General features: G+C 41.9%; 1 protein-coding gene across 6 annotated transcripts in view; it reads right to left on the bottom strand.

The window, feature by feature from the left end:
* bbox1 (butyrobetaine (gamma), 2-oxoglutarate dioxygenase (gamma-butyrobetaine hydroxylase) 1) overlaps positions 1-24706 on the bottom strand; it is a 164702-nt gene that overhangs the window by 63363 nt on the left and 76633 nt on the right. For all 6 annotated transcript variants that reach the window (XM_067994076.1, XM_067994075.1, XM_067994081.1 and 3 more), the window contains one exon: positions 4962-5160. In XM_067994076.1, coding sequence (XP_067850177.1) covers positions 4962-5160 — 199 coding nt within the window. The remainder of the gene's footprint in view (positions 1-4961; positions 5161-24706) is intronic.

Raw genomic sequence — 24706 nt, 5'->3', positions numbered from 1 at the left:
CCAAATTAAGGATAGTTTAATTTAAACTGGACGAACAAAATATCCATATGTTTTCCAACATAACAACTGCTGATAACCAAAACTGCTGCTGTGAGGAAATAATTTTTCCATCATTGCTACTATAAACAAGTCTTATTTACCCCTGTTAACATAGCAATGAATTGCTCTTTAATCAAGAAATCTGAAAGGACTGTTCCAGGATACAGGCAACAGCCTTATCTTAGTTTTATGTTTGTATTTATGCAGCTCCATAAATAACATTTTTAAAACTGTTTCTCAGAATTTCATATTCATCTGGCCAGTGGCTGGACTGCTAATGAAAGCCTGAGTCTTGTTTATAACATTTTTTCCTTCAGTGAGAAGACATGGAGATCTGACCAGCTGTAGAATATGAGTAGGCAGTCATTTTCAAGGAATCTGTAATTTGGGAATTCAACTTAAAATGTACTGGAAAAATAACTTTTATTTATCTTAATAAATTCTGATGTAGCTGGCTGAGAAGATGCCATCCACAGAATACAGGGAGTAAACAGCCGGGGAAAGAAGTATTCTAGATGGTGAGAGAGATATTACATAAGATCACCTTGGCCTGTCTGGGGTGGGTGGGGGTGTTGGATCATGAGGAGGCTAGTCAAGAAAGTGCTAAATATTAAGATAACTATTTTTAGTAGCAAATTTTAACTCAGTGATTTTATCAGGGACTGCGTGACGTTATTCTAGGACAAGACCATTATTAGACCTGTAACAGTTCAATAAAAACAACCTTTATTATCTACAACAAAAGGTATATTGAAGTCAGAGGGCAAATCAACTCATTCTTACCTTTAGTGAATAACACCATTAACACATTCCAAGGTTTTCATCACCAGATTAATAATCGAGCAAGCATGGAACAAAGCAGACACAGGGGATTGCTGCTGAATACAAACCATGTCGAAAAAAACTGCTTGTTCTTATGAAAATGTAGTGGCACAGAAATTAATGTCTGGTAGGGGATGTTGTGGGATCCAAGTACAAAACTTGCTTTTGTTAGACGTACTCTGAACTGGAGTGGCCTGCGACTCTTTTAAAAGACATTCAGCTGCCAAAATCCATCATTTTTGTCTGGTGCAAAAGACCAGTTTATTTCAGACAGCAATTGGCACCTTTCAGTTTACTTTTTAAATTATTTTATTTTTAAAAGATATATAATTTAAAAGGACCTTGCAGACAGAAGGTGGAATGAGAGGGCATTTCACATGTAGCCTGTCAGAATTATTTGGTGTCATCCCTCTCGAACGAGCCCATAGCCTCCCTCCGTATGCTTTGCCGGGGCCAATATTTGACCTATTGCTGGCTCTCCAGTGCAGGAGCCTCCACTTGCTCTGCATGCTCCTCAGGAGCTAGTCTCTCCAAACTCCTCTGCATCATGCTCACCTCTTCTGCTGCTGCCCCTCGGACCTGCCGACAGATAAACAATCACTGGCCCTCTGTGCATATTCCTCAAGAGCATTTGCTCACTTGAAAACAATGCCCTTACTATTCACTGCCTCATTTTGGATGATTCAGTTGCCTTTCTGACACTGACAAAAACACAGCTCCTGGGCAATAATTCCTCCTCCCTTCCAGTGGTCTGCTGTCCTGGCTACATTTCCCACTGCCATCCCTACCCAAATCACTGTGGTGATGACATGACCGCATCACCAAGTCTCTTTCTACGCCTTGGAGTCTTCTCTTTTGAGCAGCTCTTTCTCATCCAGTCCTCATGCCTCTCTTTTAAACTTCTCATTGTTTACCGGCCTTCCCATACCAGCCCCATGCTGACTTCCTTACTGAGATGTCCTCCCTTCTCTTTTTTCCTCAGCCTCTGCACTGAGCAATTCCTCAGCCTCAATGATTTCAACCTGCATCTCATCTTCCCCAGCCTCTGTCCTATGACTTCACTGCTGTCTTAACTTCCTTTAATCTCACTCTTTAATATAAACTCCCCCACCCATATTCTTGGCCGCTCCCTTGACAAAAACTCTTGCTCTCAAATTCCCAATTCCCTCACTTATGGCCCTTGTGATCAATACTGCTAGAGAGACCAGCTCAGAGCAGTTGTCTCTGTGCCAGGAATTAAGGTTATAAATGCAGAGTCTTTGTTTACAGATTTTATTCGAGGAAATGATACTTGCAGACAACACACACAATGATGCAAAGGCCGTGGGAGACCTCGTGTTACAGTTGCTGAGTCACATGGCTATTGACCTTAACTTCCTTACAATAGTCTCGCCTTTTATCTTCTGCTAAAAGGCCATTACATCATACCCCCTCCATGACCTTCAATCTTCGTTTTACATCAACTCAGCATTCCAAAGAGCGGGTCTTGTAACAAAAACTGTCCTTACACGTACAGAAAAGGTAAACATAGAGTCATTATCCAGATAGATATATCTATTAGAAGGTTTGATCTACACAAGGCTACTTTATGATGACAGTTGGTGTAGCCGTGCAAATTTGGCCTTGGTGATTTGAGCTGTCTTGGGACATTCTCCAGATAGCACCTGTTTTAACAAATTCTTCAAAAACTGTCTTTTAACTACAAAATGGAGTCCTGAACATTAAATGGATTCTTTAACAAAACCTCTCCTGCTAGCATTCCTAACAGCCCTCCATCTGTCAGGACACCTCTGCCGCTGCTGATCTGCTTAATGACTCCCATGCCTCTGCCTTCAACAACCTTGTTCTCAGTAAATCAATTGTTGTCTCCCATCCATGTTACTCACATTAATATAGCCCCCATCTTAACTCCATCAAGTCAGAGGAATTCAAAAATTGCCTAGTCACCAATAGGCAGATATGGTTTGACCACATTGAGCATTACAGTGCTTTGCTCTCCAAAGCCAAAACTGTCCGTTACTCTAAGATCATCCTGGAGGATAAGGACAACTCCAATCTCCTTTGTTTCCACCTCCTTAAACCCTTCTCTCTGCCCCCTCCACCCTCACCTCAAACACCAAATGCAAGGAGCTCATGGATTTTTTTTATCTCCAAGATCGAGATCATTGGTGCAGCTGCATCTGCTGATTTCTCACACCCACTGTAGCCCACCACCCCTGTCTTTCTGCAGTTTCTCATCCATCATCCCACCCTCACCAAGCTTATCTCATCCATGAGACTCACCTGCTACTCCCTCAAATTCCTTCCAATTAATTCCTGACAACTCAATTGCCCTTCCTGGTCCCCATTCTAGTGAAGATCATCAATGGCTCCCCTTCTCAGGCACCATTCTTCTCTCCTTCAAAATCACCTTCACCTCCTGATCTAAAATTCATCCTCAACCCATCTCACCTCTCCAACTACCACCCCATCTCCAATTTCCCTTTCTTCCCTAAGGTCCTTGAATATCTCACTGCCTCCCAGCTGCATGCCCATTTCTACATACATTCCCTGTTTGAATTTCTCTATTCTAGGTTCTGTCCTTCTCATGCCACTGAAACAGCCGTAACCAGTTATGAATTACATGCTCTGTGAGTTCAATTGTGGTGCATTTCCCTCCTCATCCTGCAGTATTCAGTATCTTTGACAATGCCATCCTCCTTCGATGCCTCTCTTCCTTCATCCAGCTCTACGGAACTGCTTTTGCTTGGTTCCATTCCTACCTATCCAAATGTAGCCAGTGCAACTCCAGCAATTGCTTCCATTCCCTCCCCTGCAAAATCCACTCCCATGTCTCCTAAGGATCTATTCTGGTCCCCCTTCTCTTCATCATCTACATGCTGCCCTTCAACATCATCCACAGGTACAGGTCAACTTTCACAAGTATGCTGGTGAAATCCAGTTCTATGTCACTACCACTTCTCTCAACCCCTCAACTGTCTCCTTGCTATCAAACTGCTTGTCTAACATCAAGTCATAGATAAGTCACAACAACTTCTCGTCTAACTTGACCAAAAATGCAGTCATCATCTTCAGCTCCTCCCACAAAATCCACTCCCTTGCTACTGACACCATCGCCCTTGATAACCACGCTCTTGGGATGAACAAGAAACTCAAAATCTTGGTGTCCTGTTCGACCCTAAGCTGAGCTTTAATTCATATCTTATCTATCATCAAACCAGCTTATTTCCTTCTTTACAACATTGTCACCTCCGCCCCTATCTCAGCCTCTCTTCCGCTGAAAATACATGCTTTTGTCACCTCCAGACTTGACTGCTCTCCTTGCTGGCCTAGCATGCTCCACTCCCCATAAACTACATCTTATCCAAAACTCTGCCTCATGTATCCTGCCCTGCAATAAGTCCTGCTAGTTCATCTACACTAGCCCCCAATTTATTTTAATCCAAAATCTTTGTTCTGGTCTATAAATCCATCCATGGCCTTGCTACGCTCTATCTCTGCAATCCCCTCCAGCCTTATATCCCTCCTAAATACTCTGAATCTCTGGCCTTTTGCGCATCACCCCTTCTCTTTGATCCACCATTACTTCCACAGCATTCAGCCATCTTTGTCCTACTCTTTGGAAATCTCTTCCCATCTGAGCACTTCTCTCTGCACCTTTAAAAACCCGCTCCAAACCCATCTCATCCACCAAGCTATTGGTCTCACCTCCAGATCTCTTCCTTACTGGCTCAGTGTCAGTTTTCATTATAGATATTTGTGAAGCACCTTGGGTCTTTTTTTTTAACATTAAAATCTTTGTATAAATGCAAGCTGTTGTTGTTGAATCAATTTTCTTTGTCATATTAATGATTTTGTTGATTACTATGGCGGCAAATGCACATTCCATTAACACATTCCAAGGTTTACTGATTTAAAAAGTAATTGATTCCAAAACCTATTTTGTAAAAATTGAAATAAATGAATAGCTATTTATTGATTTCAGGGTATGTTTGAAAGGATTCACACTTTTGTGTGTTGCAGCCACCATACATGATAGGCAGGAGAAGTGCGTTTTGCTGCAACATGTTATAATGATTGGAATTGGTTATTTTACCTACCCATAAAATGTCAACATCAGGTAGCCAATCCTCTTTCCCAGTTTAGCCACTTGTCCTTTTTCTGTGGGAGCGTGCTTTAGTCGCACAAATCCTATTCGACGAAGAGTGCACAGCCATTGATAAGCAACTTCATCATTGTTCAGGACCTCCTCAAAGCTGGCAGTAGGAATCTGGAGCTCTGAACCCCAAGTTTGTCGATCTGTTTAAAAACAAAGTGGAATCCTTGTCCAGGGTTATACTAACATACGTGGTATACAGTTGGTACAAAATGGAACAATCAAATACCATGAGGGGTAAAAATTTGTTAAAAGAAAGCATTGCATTTATATCACACCTTTCACATCCTTAGGATGTTCGAAAGCACTTCACAATCAATGAATTACCTTTTGAAGCGTAGTTACTATTTTTATAAGCAGATATGGTAACCAGTTTGCTCAGAGCAAGGTCTCACAAACAGCAAATGAAATAAATTTTTATGGTGTTGGTTGATGAAGGAATGTTGGTCAGGACACCAGGAAAACTCCCTATTCATCTTTGAAAATGTGCTGTGGGATTTTTTTACACCGACCTGAACAGACAGATGGGACATCTGTTTAACGTCTTATCTGAAACATAGTACCTCCGAAGGTGCAGGACTCCCTTAGTACTACACCAAAGTGTCAGCTTCGATTACGTGCTCAAATCCGAGAGTGGGATTTGAACCCACAACCTTCTGACTCAGAGGGTTAACTCACAAGTAAATTATTAAACCCTTTTAACAACATGAATAAAGCATTCTGCTATGCTCTGTTGCACTGAGGTTTTGCATACTTATTTTTAAATGAAATACTCACAGCTAGAGACCATTAGAACTCTAAACCATTGTGCCTCGTGATGTCATAGAACACAGGTTGAGTCCACGGGCTATAAATCGGGCTGCGTAGTGCTCGTTTTGTCGACGCTACGCAGCCTCCTAAGGACCCGAAATGGCGTCCGGAATGCACACGCCCACTTCTAGTGTGACGTGCGCTGGACGCCATCTTGGGAAAGGCGATCACACGCGCAGATTACAAACGCCGGCAGCACGTAAAGTAAGGAGAATATGCGTTAGATCAGTGTACAAGGCTGATTTAAAGGGGCAGATGCGACATTGGAACCCAACGCTCCAGCCAACATACCTCCTACCTAGAAATAGTGTGAACAGATAGGGGCCCAAAAGGAGAGATTTATTGTTTAAAAAACACTTTTTTGTACAATTATCAACAAATTACAAAACAACATAACTAGGCAATTGAAGTAAAATCCCTGGGAAGCACTTGTGCTTTTGTCAGCGTATGGTTAGCCATACGCTGACAATAACTTATTAAAATAACTTATTGAAAATAACTTATTAAAAAAATCACTTATATGTTATAGCACCATAAAAAGACCAATAATAAATTGATATATTTCAAGTGTTCTGCTTGATTAAGTTCTATTTTTTAAAAAAAAACTGACATGTTTTAGAGTGCAGCAAACTCAGGAATCAGATCAGCTTTTATTTTGTTAATTTCATCTTTTATTCCTTAAAAGTGTATTTCTACTTTAAAATTTTACATGAAACTATAATATCAATATTTATAATGGGCAAATAAGCACGGCTAGAGCCAAGTAAGGACGATCTGTGGCTCTCAAAATAACTAGGACTCCAAAAAGTGTCTGCAACCATATTTACTGTGTGGCCCTGAAGTATTTTCCTGTGGGCGGCCCAGTAACTAGTTATGTTCACTTCAGTTGCAACACTTTCATCACTGCTTCTTTTGATTTGTAAGTAAGGAGAATGGTGTCATGTAGCTCAGGATTAATTAAATGGCTTTGAATCTGAACAAGAGGAGCTTGGCTAAGGGATTGTACTTTACTGTTTTGGTGCCAATTCAGCAATGATTTGTTTGTCTCCTAGAGCCAAAGAAAATGTTAGTTGGAGCCAAAGTTGGCTCCGTAACTCCAATTTGTTCACCTCAGAACGTATGCTGGAGACTCTGAATGTACTGGGTAAAAATGGATTCTGTGTATTGCAAAAATGCAGTCTGACTGGCAGTAGAATACACAAGGACCATTTATCGCCTTGTACAATTGAGAAGCAAATCCAAGATGTGAGATTTTCAGTTGTCACTCAGCTGCATTCCCAAGACATTACCTCAAGCCAAAACCATAAACAGGGTTAAAAGTGCCAAGTTAGGAAAAAAGGAACAAGAGTAGACCATTCAATTCGATCATGGCTGATCTGTACCTCAGCCCCATTTACCCGCCTTTGACCCATATCTCTTGATACCCTCACCTAACAAAAATCCATCGATCTCCGTCTTGGAAAGCTTCAGTTGACCCAACATCATCAGCCTTTTGGAGGGGTGGCGGGGAAGAGTTCCAGATTTCTACTACCCATTGTGTGAAAAAATGTTTCCTAATTTCCCTCCTAAAAGGCCTATTCTAATTTTAAGATTATGTCCCCTCGTTCTTGATCCCCCCATCAGCGGAAATAGTTTCTCTGTATCTACTTTATTGAATCCCTTTATCATTTTAAACACCTTGATTAGATCACCCCTCAATCTATATACTCGAGGGAATAAAAGCCAAGTTTATGCAACCTTATTATTTAACTTTTTAAACCCCGGTATTATTCTGGTGAATCTGTGCTGCACCCCCTCCAAAGCAAATACATCTTGAGGATGTACTGAGGTGCAGTACTCAGAACTGCATGCAGTACTCCAGATGGGGCCTGACCAAGGCTCTGTACAAGTGAAGCATCCTCCTTTTTGTATTAGAGTTGCCTTGAGATAAAGGCCAACATTCCATTAGCCTTTTTGATTGCTTTATGTACCTGTCCACTAGTTTTTAGTGATTTATGTACATGGATACCCAAATCTCTTTGCTCCTCCACAGTTTCTGTTATTATAAGCGATTTTCTCCTGCAGTAAGAATGAATGGTTTCAACTGTCTGTAACAGTCTCCAAATCTTTCCTTTTACTTGTCGCCATCATTCAACTATTGCAGGGGAAATATTAATAGCTGTATTAGAGCATTGATATGAAAGAAAATATTTCACAGGATAAGCCTGCATGGCTAGATGTGAGGGAAGGTTAATTGGAGGAATCCAGGTGATAGATAAACTGTAGCTGTGAATTTATTGTTCACTGTGACACTCCATAGGGTAGGGACTCAACACGAGTGGAGGTTCTTTTTTACTAACTAGTCATGGCAGATAGATGACAAAGCACTTGCCTTTGTTGCCCTTGCCAGATCATTGAACTTCTTCTGGGGGTAAGAGAGCTTCCATTCACTGCCAGCGCCACTTCCTTCCATATTCCATGAGCTGCAGAATTTGCTGGTTTCTTGCCTCTTGGGCCTAAAATTACATCTCACCTCTGCCTTATCTCAGTTAAGATAAACTTCAACTCACTTTCAACTAAAGTCACTGCTCTTCTTCTTCCCTTAACTGTTGCCATCTCCATTTCTTTTTCAATTACATCCCCGTTTAAGTGCATACTGCCTTTAAATGCCGCAGTTTTGGTCACATTCCACCTTCCTGCAACCTTCTTCCTCCCCCCAAGTTTTCTGGGCCGACAAAGGCGTTTCTAGCCTATTGCTGGTTGGTCTCATGTGACTAACTTGCCTAGCATTATGCGGTGTGGATGGTTTTCTGTCTGCCTCGGTCTCTACCTCCCGAGTTAAAATCGGGGCTCTCTGGTGTTTAGGATGTTAACTCTGGTTCCCACAATTTCACCTTGGTCTACAAGTCTCTTGCAGGTCTATGGAAACTGGATTCATCAGCATAAATTCTAGGAGATGGCTTCCAGGCAATGGGCTCCTAGAATATGACTTAAAAGATCGATATAAAAGTGATTACTATATACCTGGGTACAGTGGCTTAATGGCGCACTTCGCAATGGAGTGTTACCTCAGAGGAAGTTGATACTGGCACAGCCATCTTCTCTTTTCTTTAAAACAAATACTTTTAAGTTCAGTGTTGGTGCACGAAGCATATATTAGTGTAGTGGGGTTAGCACATAATCCTTTGATCTTTGGGATCCGGGATTGAAACTTAACCCAAACTGAAAGAAGCACAGTTCAACCGTGCTTTTTTCCAGCTGTAAGGGTCCAATGCAAAATTAATTTAGCCAGTCTTCCCCCAGTTTTTAGCAGACATGGCTCCACACCACAAAAATAGCCACAATATAGCAGCACACATCACTAATCTTATTCTGAGAAAACACAATGATGTGGTTGATGTGAGAAATGGAAACATTCCCACTGATGCCGTAGGAGCTCAGGCACACCTTTGGGCAGATCAGAAGGAACATTATTCTGCAACTGACAGTGCTGCGCTTGAAATGGGAGTGTATTACACTAATGCTGGGTGCTAAAAATGGAAAGTATTTTATTCTTCACGACTGATTTATTCCTCTCGATGACCGCAATGAAAAGTCTCTTTCAACCCCCGACCAAAAATTGCACTTATGTACAAGTACAGCAATTGCATGAGGTTGAAAATATGGGTACTGACTGTTCATCGCCTTATGAATTTTAAACTGACTGATGTTTTATCTATTTATCAAATCTGGTACTTTGTTGATCAGTAGAAAGCACTGCATTTTCTTCAAAGAGCTTCTTTCTTTATTGCTTAAGATTTTGGCCAACTATATTCCCAAAGTGGCAGAACAATTTGTAATCATAAATCGTACAAAATGTATAAAGTAAATACCATTACGTTAAAAATAATGTAGTCTTCAGACTCGCACAGAGTATTACAGAATTCTGTATGGTTCCATGAAACTCATTTGTCCTGCTGTTAGCTCAACTAAAAAGTAGCTGCACTTAACTGTACTTTGTTTTTGTTTCCAAACATTGCTTGATATATATATAAAAGTTATTTAGTAGCATGTAATTATCTCTAGCCTAAATAAACATGAAAAATGAAATGCCAAGAAGTAAACTTACTGGAGCCGATTTTAACCCAACCTGCTCGGCAAGAATGGTGTGGGCGAGGGGGCTAAAATTGCATCTGGGGCCTCCCCGCATCATTCCCGCCCTCCACCAGTTTAACTGACCTGGTTCTGGCTGTGTGGCAGGCACCCGCAATGGACAATTACATAAAATTACATAGAATGTACAGCACAGAAACAGGCCATTCAGCTCAACAGGTCCATGCCGATGTTTATGCTCCACACAAGCCTCCTCCCTTCCTACTTCATCTAACCCCATCAACACATCCTTCTATTCCTTTCTTACTCATGTGTTTATCTAGCTTCCTCTTAAATGCATCTATGTTAGTTGCCTCAACTATTCCTTGTGGTAGTGAGTTCCACATTCTTATCACTCTCTGGGTAACAAAGTTTCTCTAGAATTCCCTATTGGATTTATTAGTGACTATCTTATACTTATGGCCCCTAGTTTTGGTCTCCCCTGCAAGTGGGGTCCTAATTAAAAGGTCAAAGTCACGCTCTGATAACAACATGTGCTGCCTCAGGATCCCACCCCAATTCGGACACTATCCAATTTCTAGGTAACTATCTTTGGCCCCCGCCACAAACTCCACTCCCTTATCACTGACTCCATCCCTGTCCCTAGCCACTGTGTAAGGCTGAACTAGACTATTTGCAAACTTGGCATCCTGTTCAACTTTGAGGTAAGTTTCCAGCTCTACATCCTCTCCACCACAAAGACCCCCTTTCTTCTACCTCATAACATTGCTCACCTCTACCCCTACCTCATCCCATCTGCCACAGAATCCCTCATTCATGCCTTTGTCATCTCTCCCCGATTCAATTACCCCAATGTGCTCCTGGCTGGTCTCTCATCAGTAAATATCAGCTCATCCAAAACTCGGCTGCCTGTATCCTAACCTGCACCAAGTCCTACTCACCCATCACCCCTGTCCTTCCTGATCTACAAGGGCTCCCTATCCTTTAATGCCTAAATTTCACATTCTCATCCTAGTGTTTTCAACCCTCCATGGCTTCACCCCTCGCTGACAGTGTAACTACCTCCAGCCTTACAACCTCACCCCACCCCACCGAGTTCTCCATGACTTTGACTCTGGCCTCTTGTGCATCTCCCTCCCCTGCTTTCAATTCACTATTAGTAGCTGTGTCTCTAGCTGCTTAGGCCCCGTGTTCTGGAACTGGATCCCTAAACCCCTCCCCCTCCCTCTCTTCCTTTAATAACCTCCTTAAACCCACCTCTTTGGCCAAGCTTCTGGTCACTCCTAACCTTTCCTTCCTTACCTCAACATCTGTTTTTCCTTATGCATCTGTGAGGCACCTTGGGATGTTTTTCTCCATGAAAGATGCTTATATAAATGCAAGTATCTAATTAAGTGTCAGATTCTGTAGATTAAAGGAATGCCTGTTTGAACTTGGTTACTGCTTTCATTTGTTTTGAGAAGCTCGTTTGATAATATTATTTGCAGTGCCATTTCTAATTCCAGGCTTGTAACTGCGATAAAAATGCTAATAACACACTGACTTTGGCAGTTACTATGGCAATTCGTATTGATACGTGAAATCATTGAAGGCCTAAATGATTTATATAGCTACTGGAAATAAACTCTTTTTTTCTTTCTGGAATTCAAATCAAACTATCTGTGATTCCTTTCAAGCCAGCCTATTATTTAAATTATTTTTATACTACTCAAAGTAAAAGAGATGCTATACATAGGTCTTGTTAAAAAGCAGTTGACATTAAAATTGATCATGTATACCAATGCAAAGTGATGGGATTTCTTACTAGTATTGTTAAATTACAAATGAGCCAATTTTTACAACATGCCAGATAGCAATTTATAAAGACCTCACTTATATCACTTGTATTTCAATTAATACTGTGGGCTGCATTGTTATGATCATGAGACAACACCTATGAGATTATTTTACATATAAACATACAACACTGCAATTACCCCCCCACCGCCCCACAGTGGTAGCACTCTAACAGTTTTGTGTCATTGAATTACAACACAGAAACAGGTCGTTTGGCCCAACCAGTCGATTTTTGTGTTTCTCCTTCACATGATCAGTAGTCCTAATCCCATGTGCCTGCTGTGCTCTCCATCCCTTTATTTCCCTTTCCTTGAAACACCGATCTAACCTATTATTGAATGTTGACCCAGTCTCTGCTTCAATCACTAACTTCAGTAGTACATTCAACAGCTGCACTAACCTCTGTTTTAAAAAGTTTCCCCTGCTCTTGGTCCTAAATTTCTAACATTTAATCTTATATCTATGCCCCCTTATTCTCGATCCCACAACCACTGGAAATATTGGGCTAGATTTTCGCACCCCCGGGCGGGTGCGTTCGTGGTGGGGGGGCTGCGAAAATCGGGGATTCCCAGGGCGGGTCCGGAGCCCGGCTCCAACCCGCCCACTTCCGGGTTCCCCAGTGATGCGCTCACATGCACGCGCAGCCCCCACATGTGGGACTCCAGCCGGCAATTAAAGCCGGCGGGGTGCCACTTAAAGTACTTAAACAGGTATTTCAGGTCATTTACAGACCTGATATTTTAGGAGGGGTGGGATTTTGAAATGAACTGAGACTGTTTCCCGTACTGGGGGAAACACTCCCAGTTCAAATGGACGTGTTGCAGCCATCAGCCTGTGGCAGCTGCAAAGGTCCATTTGACGGGGGGGGGAACAAAGTTTGGCCTCCACCACCCTCCTCCTAACAATAAAATTCACCAACTTGCACACTTACCCTGGTGTCCAGACACATTTACCTACCTTGCGGACCCCCTCCAACATACATCTTCCGGATGGGGGCCGCCGTAGCTGCAGTCATGACCTCCTCGGAGGACGAACGGCATCACCAGCCTCACCGGCCACACCGTCCACCTCTGACACGTGGAGCTCCACAACAGAGTGCTGTGACACATCCACCTGCACAGCAGGAGGGAGGGCAACCGCAGAGAGAGATGCGTCGCAGAAGGCACTACCCTGGCACAGGGTCCACAGACCGAGGCTCAGCTACCTGGACCTCTCTGAGCAGCAGTGCACATGGAGGCTCAGAGTCACTCGACATGTAGTCGTGGACTTCTGCAGCCTCTTTAATACCGAGCTGCTCCCAGGCTGGCCTGAGCAACATCATCTTACCTGTCGCTGTCAAAGTCACCACTGCCCTCAACAACTTCTCCTTTGCATCCTTCCAGGGTGCCACCGGGGACATCGCCGACGTCTCTCAGTCGTCTGCACAAAACCCTAACCCTGCAAATACACCTACACCCACTCTGCAGTGACACAGTGGGTGGCATCAAGTGTGCGTGTTCATGGTGAACCCCATGAAAGGGAACTATTCCACAAGCCAGTCAAGAGTGGGCAAGACGTGGCAGTAGTGGTGATAATAATAGGATTTATTGTGCATGTGGCAGAAAACAAATATAAATAAAAAACATGACAAATTGTCAGACACCCTTGTGCATTCCCTTTGTGCTCACAAAACCTTAGCCTTACGTTTACGGGAACCCCTACGTGGTGCTACCCCTGTGCCTTCAGCAGAGGTAGTGGCAGGTTGCTCTTGTCCATGCCCTGACCGATTAGATGCTTTGGGCTGACGCCCTCTGGGTTTCGGTGCCGTGAGGGCCCCTCCAAAGACTGCTCCACCTGCACCAGTGCAGGGGCAGACTCGGCCACCTGGAGAGGGGGCAGCATTGCGGGTACTGGTTGAGAAGGGGGCAACGGGTGAGACGTGGGAGCGCTTTGAGTGGCGTCCCCACTTCCATGTCCCCTTTCACCATCATCCCTCTCCTGGCCCAGGCCCACATCACTCCTTCCACCCTGCTGGACGGCAGTTTGGGGGGCTTGTGTGAGGCCTTGGAAGGCCACTTGTAAAATATCTGTCAGCCTGTTTAAGGCGGCAGAATGTTGCTCACCCTGAATCTGAACGGCCATTGTCAGGGTCTGAATGGACTCATTGTTGAGCTGTGCTTGAAGCTGCATGGAGACTAGCCTTTCCTCCATCGCAGACATTCCCGCACCTACCCGCGATACTATCTCAGAGATACCTTCACATCCCGGCGACACTATCTCGGAGATACCCTCCTGTACCTGTACCACCATTCCCCTCATGCAGGAGTTGGACTCCTCCATCTTCTGCGCGATTGTGGAGAGTGCGCATGGCACCCGTTCCAGTACCTCGGCAATGTGCTGCTGCCCCTCGATGACTCTCCTTTTCACGGCTGGCCCCCAGGGTTCAGCATCTGGGTCCAGCTGAGCAGAGGCTGGAGAAGAGTGCTCCCACTGACGCGGACTCTCCATGTCTGCTCGTGCTCACATGTGCGTAGTGACTCACCATGTGCAAGCCCAACTAAGTGAGGACGGGGACCCACTGAGGTGTGTGTATCTGCGCTGGTGGATGCATGGCTCAGATGTGACGATTGTCCCTCAGAGGCCGACAGGTCCTCTGAGGAATCGCCCTCCACGGTCACTGCGCTCGCAGATGGGCCTGCAAGAGAATAGAAAGCAATATTAGGCATGTGGACAGATGTTGAGGTGCTGCAGATGCCAAGTGATGCTAAGATCATTTGCTATCATGAGTGCTGAGTGTTAGCTTTCTGTCACCGGCCGCTTGTGCATTCCCACGGACAGGCACTCCAGCGTGCAGCTGATCTCCAATGCCTGCTGCTCTGCATCTGTTAGTGCCACCAGGTGTGGCGGACCCCCTCCGGTCCTTGCCCTCTCCCAGGTGTTCTGGCATCTCTTCTCCTATCAAAGCAAAACACAGAGGCGTGATTGAGTGATGGTTGCATGGTTGCATGGTGACCTGCTGCATGCATTGGTGTGAGGGGGGTTGAGCGTGAGGGAGATGCATGAGAGGGTGCGTGTGCAACATAGCCATGATATTGTATGAGGATTGGGTTGCGTGGTAGTGTTCGAATGGGGACAGGGCCGGTGAGTACGTGCAGGCAAGGTGAAGATGATAGTTGAGTGGATGTGAGGAGTGATGCAAGAGCGTTGTGGTGGCAGTGCAGAAGGGTTGTGTGGTGGTGGAGGTGATGTGGAAGACGGAGTCTGGGAGAATGCGTAAGTATACTCACTTTGGCTGACCTGGTTAGGTCATTAAATCTCTTCCTGCACTGGACCCAGGTTCGTGGCACATTGCCGCTGCTGGTGACCTCCTCAGCCACCTCCAGCCAGGCCTTCTTCGTGGTGGAGGGAGGGCACTTCCTCCCATCAGATGGGAAAAGGATTTCCCTCCTCCTCCTCACCCCATCCAGCAGCACCTGGAGTGAGGAGTCCGAAAATCTTGGGGCAGCTTTCCCTCTGGCCTGCTCCATGGTTCAGAATTGGTTGTTTGCTGCAGAAGGAGCATTGATGGACTGCCCCTTTAAATAGGGCTCCTCCAGCTGACAGACTTTGCTGCGCATGCGCAGTCCGCCCGCTGCACAGCTTTCCAGCGTGAAACCCGGAAGCAAAGGTAAGTGGCTCCAATTAGCCTGCGATTCCATGCAGAGTACACTGATTTCACCGGGCGCGTTACCCACATGCCCAGTCGACCCCCTGCTGAGAACCCGCCGCCCTCCTAATATCGGGCCCATTCTGTTTCAACATATCCTTTATAATTTTAAACACTTTCATCAAGTCACTTTTTGAAGGTGATTTCTATTTTCTTTCAACTGCTTGACCATCATTTTGTTTTTCAATGTATTTATACTTTTTGACCTTGAAATGATTAATGCCTATGAATGAAATGCTGCCAACTCCTAAGCCTGTTCTGCCAGAAACTCCCTATGCTCCAACTAACTCTACTTCTTTGCTTCCCAAATTGGCATAAGTTTTACTACTTAACTGTAAATAATATAAAATCAAAGTATTATATAAAAATAAAATGTCTGACTTCATAATGGGGACTGAATTTATATCTGCATGCCCTGGTTTCCCCTCTATCCTCTGCTTCATATGAAGACTATACTTGGTCTTCACTGTCTGTGTGCAACTACATGGGAGATTGACTAGTATAGTATATACATTTTGAAGGAGATTTATTTTAAAAGAATTAATGCCCTGTTAAAATAGCAGAGAGAGGAATTTAAAGAATGCATTCAGTGTTTGTACACTAATATTTGTACATCTTAACTTCAGGGCCTTTATCTTTTTATTGTCCTCTCAGCTTTTCACCATTGCCTACATTTTAAGATGGCTCTTGACTAAACAATTTTTCACTTTTGATTTTCATTGTACTTAATGCTCAAATTTGTACTCTGCATAAGCACATAAATGAAAAATAAATCTACAGTAAATGATATCAGAGTCTCTGATCCTTGACTATCTTGGAAAGAAGAAAATGCACCAGATATCCCCAGTGGTATGTGGAGCCTATTACTGACTTCTTGGTTTTTACAATCAATATTCTGGTTTGGCTTCATGAATATCTGAATTTTGGAGTCTTTGAAACTTATGTAGAAACCTTACACCCCTCCCCTGCAAACTGACGTTAAGGCCACTGCTTTTGCTTGTTGCTCCTTGGAACTTATTTTTGGCTTTATATTGGAGATTTAACAGTGGAAGCAATGAATATCTTTATAGAGAAACATATGAGGAGAAGATTTCCTGTATGTTCCTCTATTTTTGGAAAAAGGTGTTCTTTTTACCCTGATTCAAGATTTTGCTCCAAATAACAAACAAAGGAAATCTTGCCGTACATTGGTATTGATGTTTTCATGCCAAATAAAATACATATACACAAAAACAGATGTCTATACTTATATTGTAATAGATATCTTAAAGGCAAGATTCCAACTTGTGAAGCCATTTTTATCTTTTTTCAATTTCTTACAACTTTGCTTCAAATATTTGATTTACTGTGACTCATTAAAAGAAAGATAATTTCAATTTAAAATTTGTACTAAACTTACCTAATTAAATGTTCATGCACTAAGAATTTTGTGAATCTTTGCAATCTTAATGTATGGTACATGTTATTTATATTGCAAGACCTTTTCATCAAATGTTCAGCTGCTGAATCTTTTACAGTTAATAAGTTCAATTTGGCAACCATTGGTGAGAAGCAGGATTTTATTCATAGTTTTGAAAATTACATAAAATAAGCAAGTAGTGGTAGTTTTTACTAGATAACAAGAAAGCTTGGGTAGGTGTCCTTTAACACAGTTAAGTGTCTGGTTTCCATTCCAGTGTAACTGTTCCCAAAGTAGGTGGTGCCAAGATCTTTGAATGGAAACATTCCATCCACTTCAGTTCTTGCTACTTCCTCAATGCTTAACTATTGTCAATTGGTTCCCTTCTTCTTTTATCATGAGGTACATGGATTCTCTCCCAGCCTAGTTTCGAAACACTATCCGTTAATGTAGTGAACATTTGGAGTCCAATGACTTTGAAGGGCTTCAGAACATTCGGTTGCCTACTTCAGGGATTAGTGTTGCTAAGCATGACTGCAAAGGCAGGAAATTGTTGGAGGGACTTTAAACCACTTTGTTGACAGAACATTTTCAGTGACTTAAATACAAGTACTGACAAATCGCAGTATAAAACAGAATGCTTGATACTACCCAGCCTCAAAGAATCTCTGATACAAATGTGTAATCTCAAAACCAAAGTTTAAATTTAAGTCTTAATTACTTTATCCACTCACTGGCAGGAATCGGGTAAATATAAGCCTTCATCGGTTAGTTATGTAGCTAAGTTCAAAATAGCAGCAATATGCTGTGAACAGGCTTTGATTTAAAGTAATTTAACATTCCCATCGGAGTACAGTACATGAAGTACCATGAGGTGAGGGCGTACAAAATAGTTGACTGAATAAAAGACCTCATTGATGAGAATTTTGTTTTTGAAGAAGTTAGAATCAGGAAAAACAGCACTTCATGTGCTGCAGTAAGAAAAGTTTAAAATGCTGAGGGTTATCTTAATGGTTCTAGAAATAATAAATGTAAATTAAACAAGCTGCACAGGTTGACACATAAAAATGGTTCTGAGGAGAGTACAGCGATATTCTCATATTACTAAGTAAATTAGCATTACTCCTGCAATGTATTTATGTGTATGAAATTGCAGTAAATACAGCTGCAGTATGTAATTTGATGTATAGCTAGATGATGTAAGTATTGTAAGTGGCACCTGACATGAGCACTACAACAACAACAACAAAACCTCAACAAAAGAATAACTATTGAAATATTTGTAGCCTTTCTCACTGTAATTATCCTGGCTCTCCTCTTCTCCCACTTCTATAAATGTTAATCTGATCAGTTTAGATTGTCAGTAGAGAAGTAGATTTCATATCAAGGGATCAATATAAATTTTGTAGTAAAACATATCGTAAGACACGTTAATTATATATCTCTTTGGTGAAAAGAACAGTACTATAATAGCACTATAAAACCCATGTTTTAAGTTCAATTAATCCTCTCTTTGGTTGATGAACAATTGTATAGCCCTACTACTGTGTGACTGCTTCCAGAACTTCTTAGGTCTGGAGAAATGACAGAACAGAGACATTCAAAAGATCTCTCACTCAGCCCATTGTTTTCTTCACAAAACAATCTGTGTGTCATAATTGTGTTCTGCAGGTACAAGGAAAGCATTTTTAATAAAGTCTTCCGTAACACTTGAGGTGCGCCACAAGTATAAATATAGGATTATAAATAATAATGCATCATTAAAAGAATAAAAATGCAAGGATTGTGCCAGAGCTTTTCCCAACATTTTAATACTAAACAAATGACTCACAATTGCCAAGACCAGTTAGCAGTGCCAATACAAAATTGGCCATTAACTATTAAACAATTCTAACTAACTCCAACTGAAAACTGCCAATGTTATACCCAACCCAGCTGTGTCCAACAACCATCGATGGTGTGCATTTCCCACATGCAACTTCTAAGGCAAAGCATCAACTCTGACACAGTTAACAAATACCTCTTGCTTCATTCCAATCACTTGAACCAAAATATTTTTCTTTCAAGTACAGTTTAACATGAATCTTTAACCACCCCAGTTGATTCCCTCATCCATCTAGTAAGTATCTGAGCCATTCAGCTCTGGAAAGTTACAGGTTCAATGGTGGTCTGTGCTACAGTTGACCTCAACTTTTCTGGATTTGGGAGGAGGAGGTTGGCCTGAATTCTCATGCCAGATAATTATCCAGAGATTGCAGCAGGTAGTGCGCGCATACGGATGTCAGGTGAGTGTAGGGCCAGGCTTGTTTGCATGCCCCAGGAGTTGAATGGGCTGCCAACAATCACTTTCAAGGCTATTACTTGAAGAATGGTCATTTGGGTAAGATGGAGAACATCTAATACCCAAAAAACATAACCATAGCAAGAGGTCAACACCTTCAGGAAAGGAAGGGAAGAAAAGTGACAAGGACAATAAAACATGAATCTTCATAAGCAATTGTCACCACCGGGCTATTGTTCAAAATGAAATCAACTACAAATAATTATTAAATCATCAATATCCTTTTATTTCTATTCTTTTTGAGTATTTTTGATTAAATTATGAATGTTTGTTAACATCATAGAGAGACTAGAACCAAACCTGAAAGACCAAGTGAGCTGAAGTACTCTTGAGTTGATGACTATCTGTATTGACATGAATTCAATCTCCTTGCACTGTTTATTGCCTCAGGCCCACTCCCCACAAAAAATATATAAATGTTTGATGAAAATTTTATAACATGGGTCTAAATGATTCAGGTGATAATCTACAAAAATGTTCATGGCTGAAAGACAAATTCATCAAATAAATTCTTAATTCTTGTGGTGTTTTGGAAATAAAATCACATTTCTAATGAACCAGCCAGTTAGCTAACAGTGACTATTTTTGAACAGACTGAAACATTTTCATAAATTCTAAGCAAATTCTAAATCATCTTTGGAGGTGCTGTATCAGCATATGCGGGGTTTTTTTGCATTATCATGCCCTTGAAATTGGTATAATAGGTACAAACATTTAACATTCAGACAATAGTCTGAAATTTCTCCATCTGCTCTTTTGGCTGAGAGATTAGGCCATTTATTTTGAACAGGTGAACTACTTTGCTAAAATAGAGGAGAGGAATTTGAAATTAACTTGTTAGATGTTTGTTATTCAAAGCAGAGAGGAGGATAATGATGCATTCCGTGACAGAATGACATTATTCCATCACTAAAGACATGCGGCGATAGAAATATATGTCTGGAATTTCCACAGGGGGTTCTCTGGTTGAGGTCAGCAAAACCCCCCAAAAAACCTAGAGAAATGGCAAATTATGCCATTGATGCCATTTCTCTGGGGGTTCCACTATTGTCCCACCGAAGTTACGGTGGGAGATCGGAATAACCCCACAGAAATTAAGGACCGTATTATTTGTAATAGTTGTTTTATATTTGTTTCCGGTTTTCATAAATCAATTACAGGAAATTGCACTGTAAAGATTCAATGCAATATCAGCTGCAGCACAAACTCGGCTGCAGTCAACCATGTGGCATTGCAGGGAGTTCTTAGAGGAGAAAAGAAGCAAATGCTGAACCTATGCTGAGGATTAGGGAGATGAGATTGAAAGCTTAGTTGAAGAGATGTATCTTCAAGAGGGCTTTTAAAGGCGGGGAGGGAAGTAGAGAGGCAGAGGAGTTTGGGGAGGGAGTTACAAAGAATAGGGCCGAGGCAACTGAAGGCTGTGCCACCGAAAGTGGAACAGGAGGGGTGGGGGCTTGTTGTACAACAGGCCAAAGTCAAAGGGCTAGAAGGCACAGAATGGATGTAAGGCTGATGAGGTAGGGTGGGATGTGACTGTAGAGAGATCTATAGAGATTTTAAATTCAACCTGTTGGCATTTTAGCTCAGTGAGGATGGGGGTAATGAGCAGGGTTGATGAGCAAGCAGGTCTTGGAATGCAATAGGATGTGGATAGTCTACATTAAGGTTTCAGTTGAGGTTTTGAGTCTAGTCTGGCTGATGTCATTATAAATATGATGGCTTAAGCACAGCCACAATATTTCCACAATGATTTCAACCACCCTGATCTTTAAACCCATGGTTTAATGAAAGCTGTTCTGTTTGATTTTGGACACTAGTGTATAAGTGAATATTTTAACAGCAGTAAATTTTACTTAGTGCCCCAAAGCCATGAACATTAATTTTCACAGTAATAGCCTACTACGCGATGCTAGTACATGGATAGATTGAACTTTTGTGGAAGAATATATCCTCATACCCCTTAAATGGCACAAACCTTTCTTATCCTCAATAACACCCAAGAACGCAGAAAGTTTTCTCAAATGTTAGTGCTTTGTTTGGTTTGCGACAAGCTGCATTTACTATGCTTATTTTAATGACCAAATGCAAATGGTATTCTCAAACCAATTATCAGCCTACAGATCATGTGTATAAAAATCATGCATAAATTATGACAATGGTGTTTTTCTTATATATATATATATAAATTCTTGGGATATGGGCGACACTGGCAAGGCCAGCATTTATCGCCGATCCCCAGTTGCTCTGAGAAGGTGCCTTCTTGAACCGCTGCAGTTATGTGGTGAAGTGACAATGCTTTCAGACAGGGAGTTCCAGGATTTTGATCCATGTACATTTGAATCTGCTCTGAAATATCAGGATTTTTCTCTTCTTTCAAATACGAAACATAGATAAATATACCCACTTAAATATAGATTAAAAAATACCCTCCCCCACTGCAAAGAAACAGTGGAAAATCCTGCCTAATGCAAAGGGAGATAAGAAGAATTGGTGACTGGATTTAAACCAAACTTCAAACTAATTTCTCCAGCTGGTGAATTTCAATTCTGTATAAATGCTGACTTAGAATAACTCAAAAGTTCCACTCCTGAATTATGCTGTTTGCGTCAGTGTAACAGGAAATGCCAGTGTGGTGACAAACAGTGTACTGGATCGATTGGCACTGGACTGCTCTTTGTACAGTGTGCTTGCACAGGCATAGATTACAGCTTTCAGGACTGGTGCTGTGTAAATTCAGTAGACCGTGCCCCATAAGGAGAACAAAGTTGAGTACAGTACCATGGAAACATGGTTATATGATACTTGGAAACTTTAAGGGGCACTAAAGGCTCAGAGTTGTAGTTATCCCCTGACTATTTAATTGCTGAGAATGTGTTCCAGCTGCTCTTGCTCCTCTAGTATCATAGTAGGTACAGCACAGGAAGAGGCCATTCGGCCCATCGTACCTGTGCCCGCTCTTTGAAAGTGCTATTCAATTAGTCCCATTCCTCTGCTCTTTTCCCATAGCCCTGGGAAAAGAGCAGAGGAATGGGACTAATTTTTTCCCTTCAAGTATTTATCCAATTCCCTTTTGAAAGTTACTATTGAATCTGCTTCTGCCACCCTTTCAGGCAGTGCTTTCCAGATCATCACGACTCACTGCGTTAAAAAAAGTGTTTCCTCATGCCACCTCTGGCTCTTTTGCTGATCACCTTAAATCTGTGTCCTCTGGTTACTGATCCTTCTGCCACTGGAAACAGTTTCTCCTTATTTACTCTATCAAAACCATTCATGATCTTATCAAATTTCCCCTTAAACTTCTCTGCTCTATGGAGAACAACCCCAGCTTCTCCAGTCTCTCCACATACCTGAAGTCCCTCATCCCTGGTACCATTCCAGTAATTCTCTTCTGCACCCTCTGTAAGACCTTGACATCTTTCCTAAAGTGTGGTGCCCAGAATTGAACACAATAATCAAGCTGCAGCCTAACCAGAGTTTTATAAAGGTTTAGCATAACTTCCTTACTTTTGTACTCTATGCCTCTATTAATAAAGCCCAGGATCCCATATGCTTTTTTAACAGCCTTCTCAACTTGTCCTGCCACCTTCAAGATTTGTGTACACACAACCCCAGATTTCTGCACCCCCTTCAAAATTGTACCGTTTAATTTATATTGCCTCTCCTCATTCTTCCTACCAAAATGTATCACTTCAAACTTCTCTGTATTAAATTTCATCTGCCATGTGTCTGCCCGTTTCACCAGTCTGTCTATGCCCTCCTGAAGTCTGTAACTATCCTCCACATTGTTTGCTACATTTCCGAGTTTCATGTCATCTGCAAACTTCGAAATTATGCCCTCTATCCCCAAGTCCAGGTCATTAATATATATTCAAAGGGCAGAGGTCCTACTTCTGACCCCTGGGGAACACCACTGTATATTTCCCTCCAGTCTGAAAAACAACTGTTCACCACCACTCTATGCTTTCTGTCCCTTAACCAATTTTGTACCCACGCTGCAACTGTCCCTTTAATCCCATGGGCTTTAATTTTGCTAACAAGTCTATTATGTGGTACTTTATCAAATGCCTTTTGAAAGTCCATATGCACAACATCAACTGTGCTATCTCAACAACCCTCTCCATTACTTCATCAAAGAACTCATTCAAGTTAGTCAAACACGATTTTCCTTTAACAAATCCGTGCTGACTTTCATTTATTAGCCCATACTTTTCCAAGTGCCAATTAATTTTGTCCCAGATTACTGTCCCTAAAAGTTTCCCCACCACCGATGTTAGGCTGTCTGGCCTGTAATTGTCGGATTTATCCGGGCTGGGACCAGTGTCCTGGCGAATCGAATAACTAGGGCGGTAGATAGGACTTTAAACTAATAAGAGGGGGGAAGGTTCAGGTAAGGGTAAATTTATAAGTCTAAAGAGAAAAGTCAAGGCTGTAGAGCAGAGTAGCGATTTGGGTAAAAACAAGCGGAGTGCGTCAGGAAGGGACGGGGAGTTTAACAAAGGTAATAGGGTATTAGTGACTAAGGTCACATCATGGAAAAATAGTAAAAGGTTAAAATTAAAGGTGCCGTATCTGAATGCAGAAAGCATTCAGAACAATATAGATGAATTAATGGCGCAAATAGAGATAAATAGGTTTGAACTAATAGCCATTACTGAGACGTGGTTGCAGGATGACCAAGGTAGGGAACTAAATGTTCCAAGGTACTTGACTTTTAGAAAAGACAGGCAAAATGAAAAAGGCCGGGGGTGGGGGGGGGGGGGGGGGGGGTTTAACCCTGATAATAAAGGATGAGATAAAGGCCGTAGTGAGAAAGGATCTTAGCTCAGGATGTAGAATCAGTATGGGTGGAGCTAAGAAATAACAGAAAACACTGGTGGGAATAGTTTATAGGCGCCATAACAGTAGTTATGGTGTTGGACAGAGTATAAATCAGGAAATTAGAGGAGCATGTGACAAGGGTAATGCAATAATCGTGGGGGACTTCAATCTTCAAACCAAATTGGCAAAAGTAGTTTGGAGAATGAGTTCATGGGATGCATTTGAGACAGTTTTGTAGAACAATATGTTGACGAACCAACTAGGAAACAGACTATTTTAGATCTAGTATTGTGTAATGAGACAGGGTTAATTAGTAATCTTATAGTTAAGGATCCTCTGGGGCAGAGTGATCATAATAAGTTAGAATTTCATATTGAGTTTGAGAGTTAAGTCCGAAACTAGGGTCTTAAATTTGAACAAAGCCAATTACGTAGGTAGGAGGTGTGAGTTGGCTAAGGTAGATTGGGAAATTAGATTAAAAGATATGATGGTAAATAAGCAATGTCAAATGTTTAAAGAAATAATTCATAATTCTCAACGAGTACACTTTCCCTTGAGGAATAAAAACTCCACGGGAAAAATGATCCAACCATGGCTAACTAGAGAAGTTGAGCATAGTATTAGATTAAAAGAAGGGGCTTACAGTGTTGCCAAAAAGAGTAGTAAGCCTGAGGATTCGGAGGGTTTTAGAAATCAGCAAAGGATGACCAAGAAATTAATAAAGAGGGA

Source organism: Heptranchias perlo, chromosome 12, assembly GCF_035084215.1.
Source record: "Heptranchias perlo isolate sHepPer1 chromosome 12, sHepPer1.hap1, whole genome shotgun sequence".
Classification (NCBI taxonomy): Eukaryota; Metazoa; Chordata; class Chondrichthyes; order Hexanchiformes; family Hexanchidae; genus Heptranchias; species Heptranchias perlo.
This window is presented reverse-complemented; position numbering and strand designations above follow the sequence as displayed.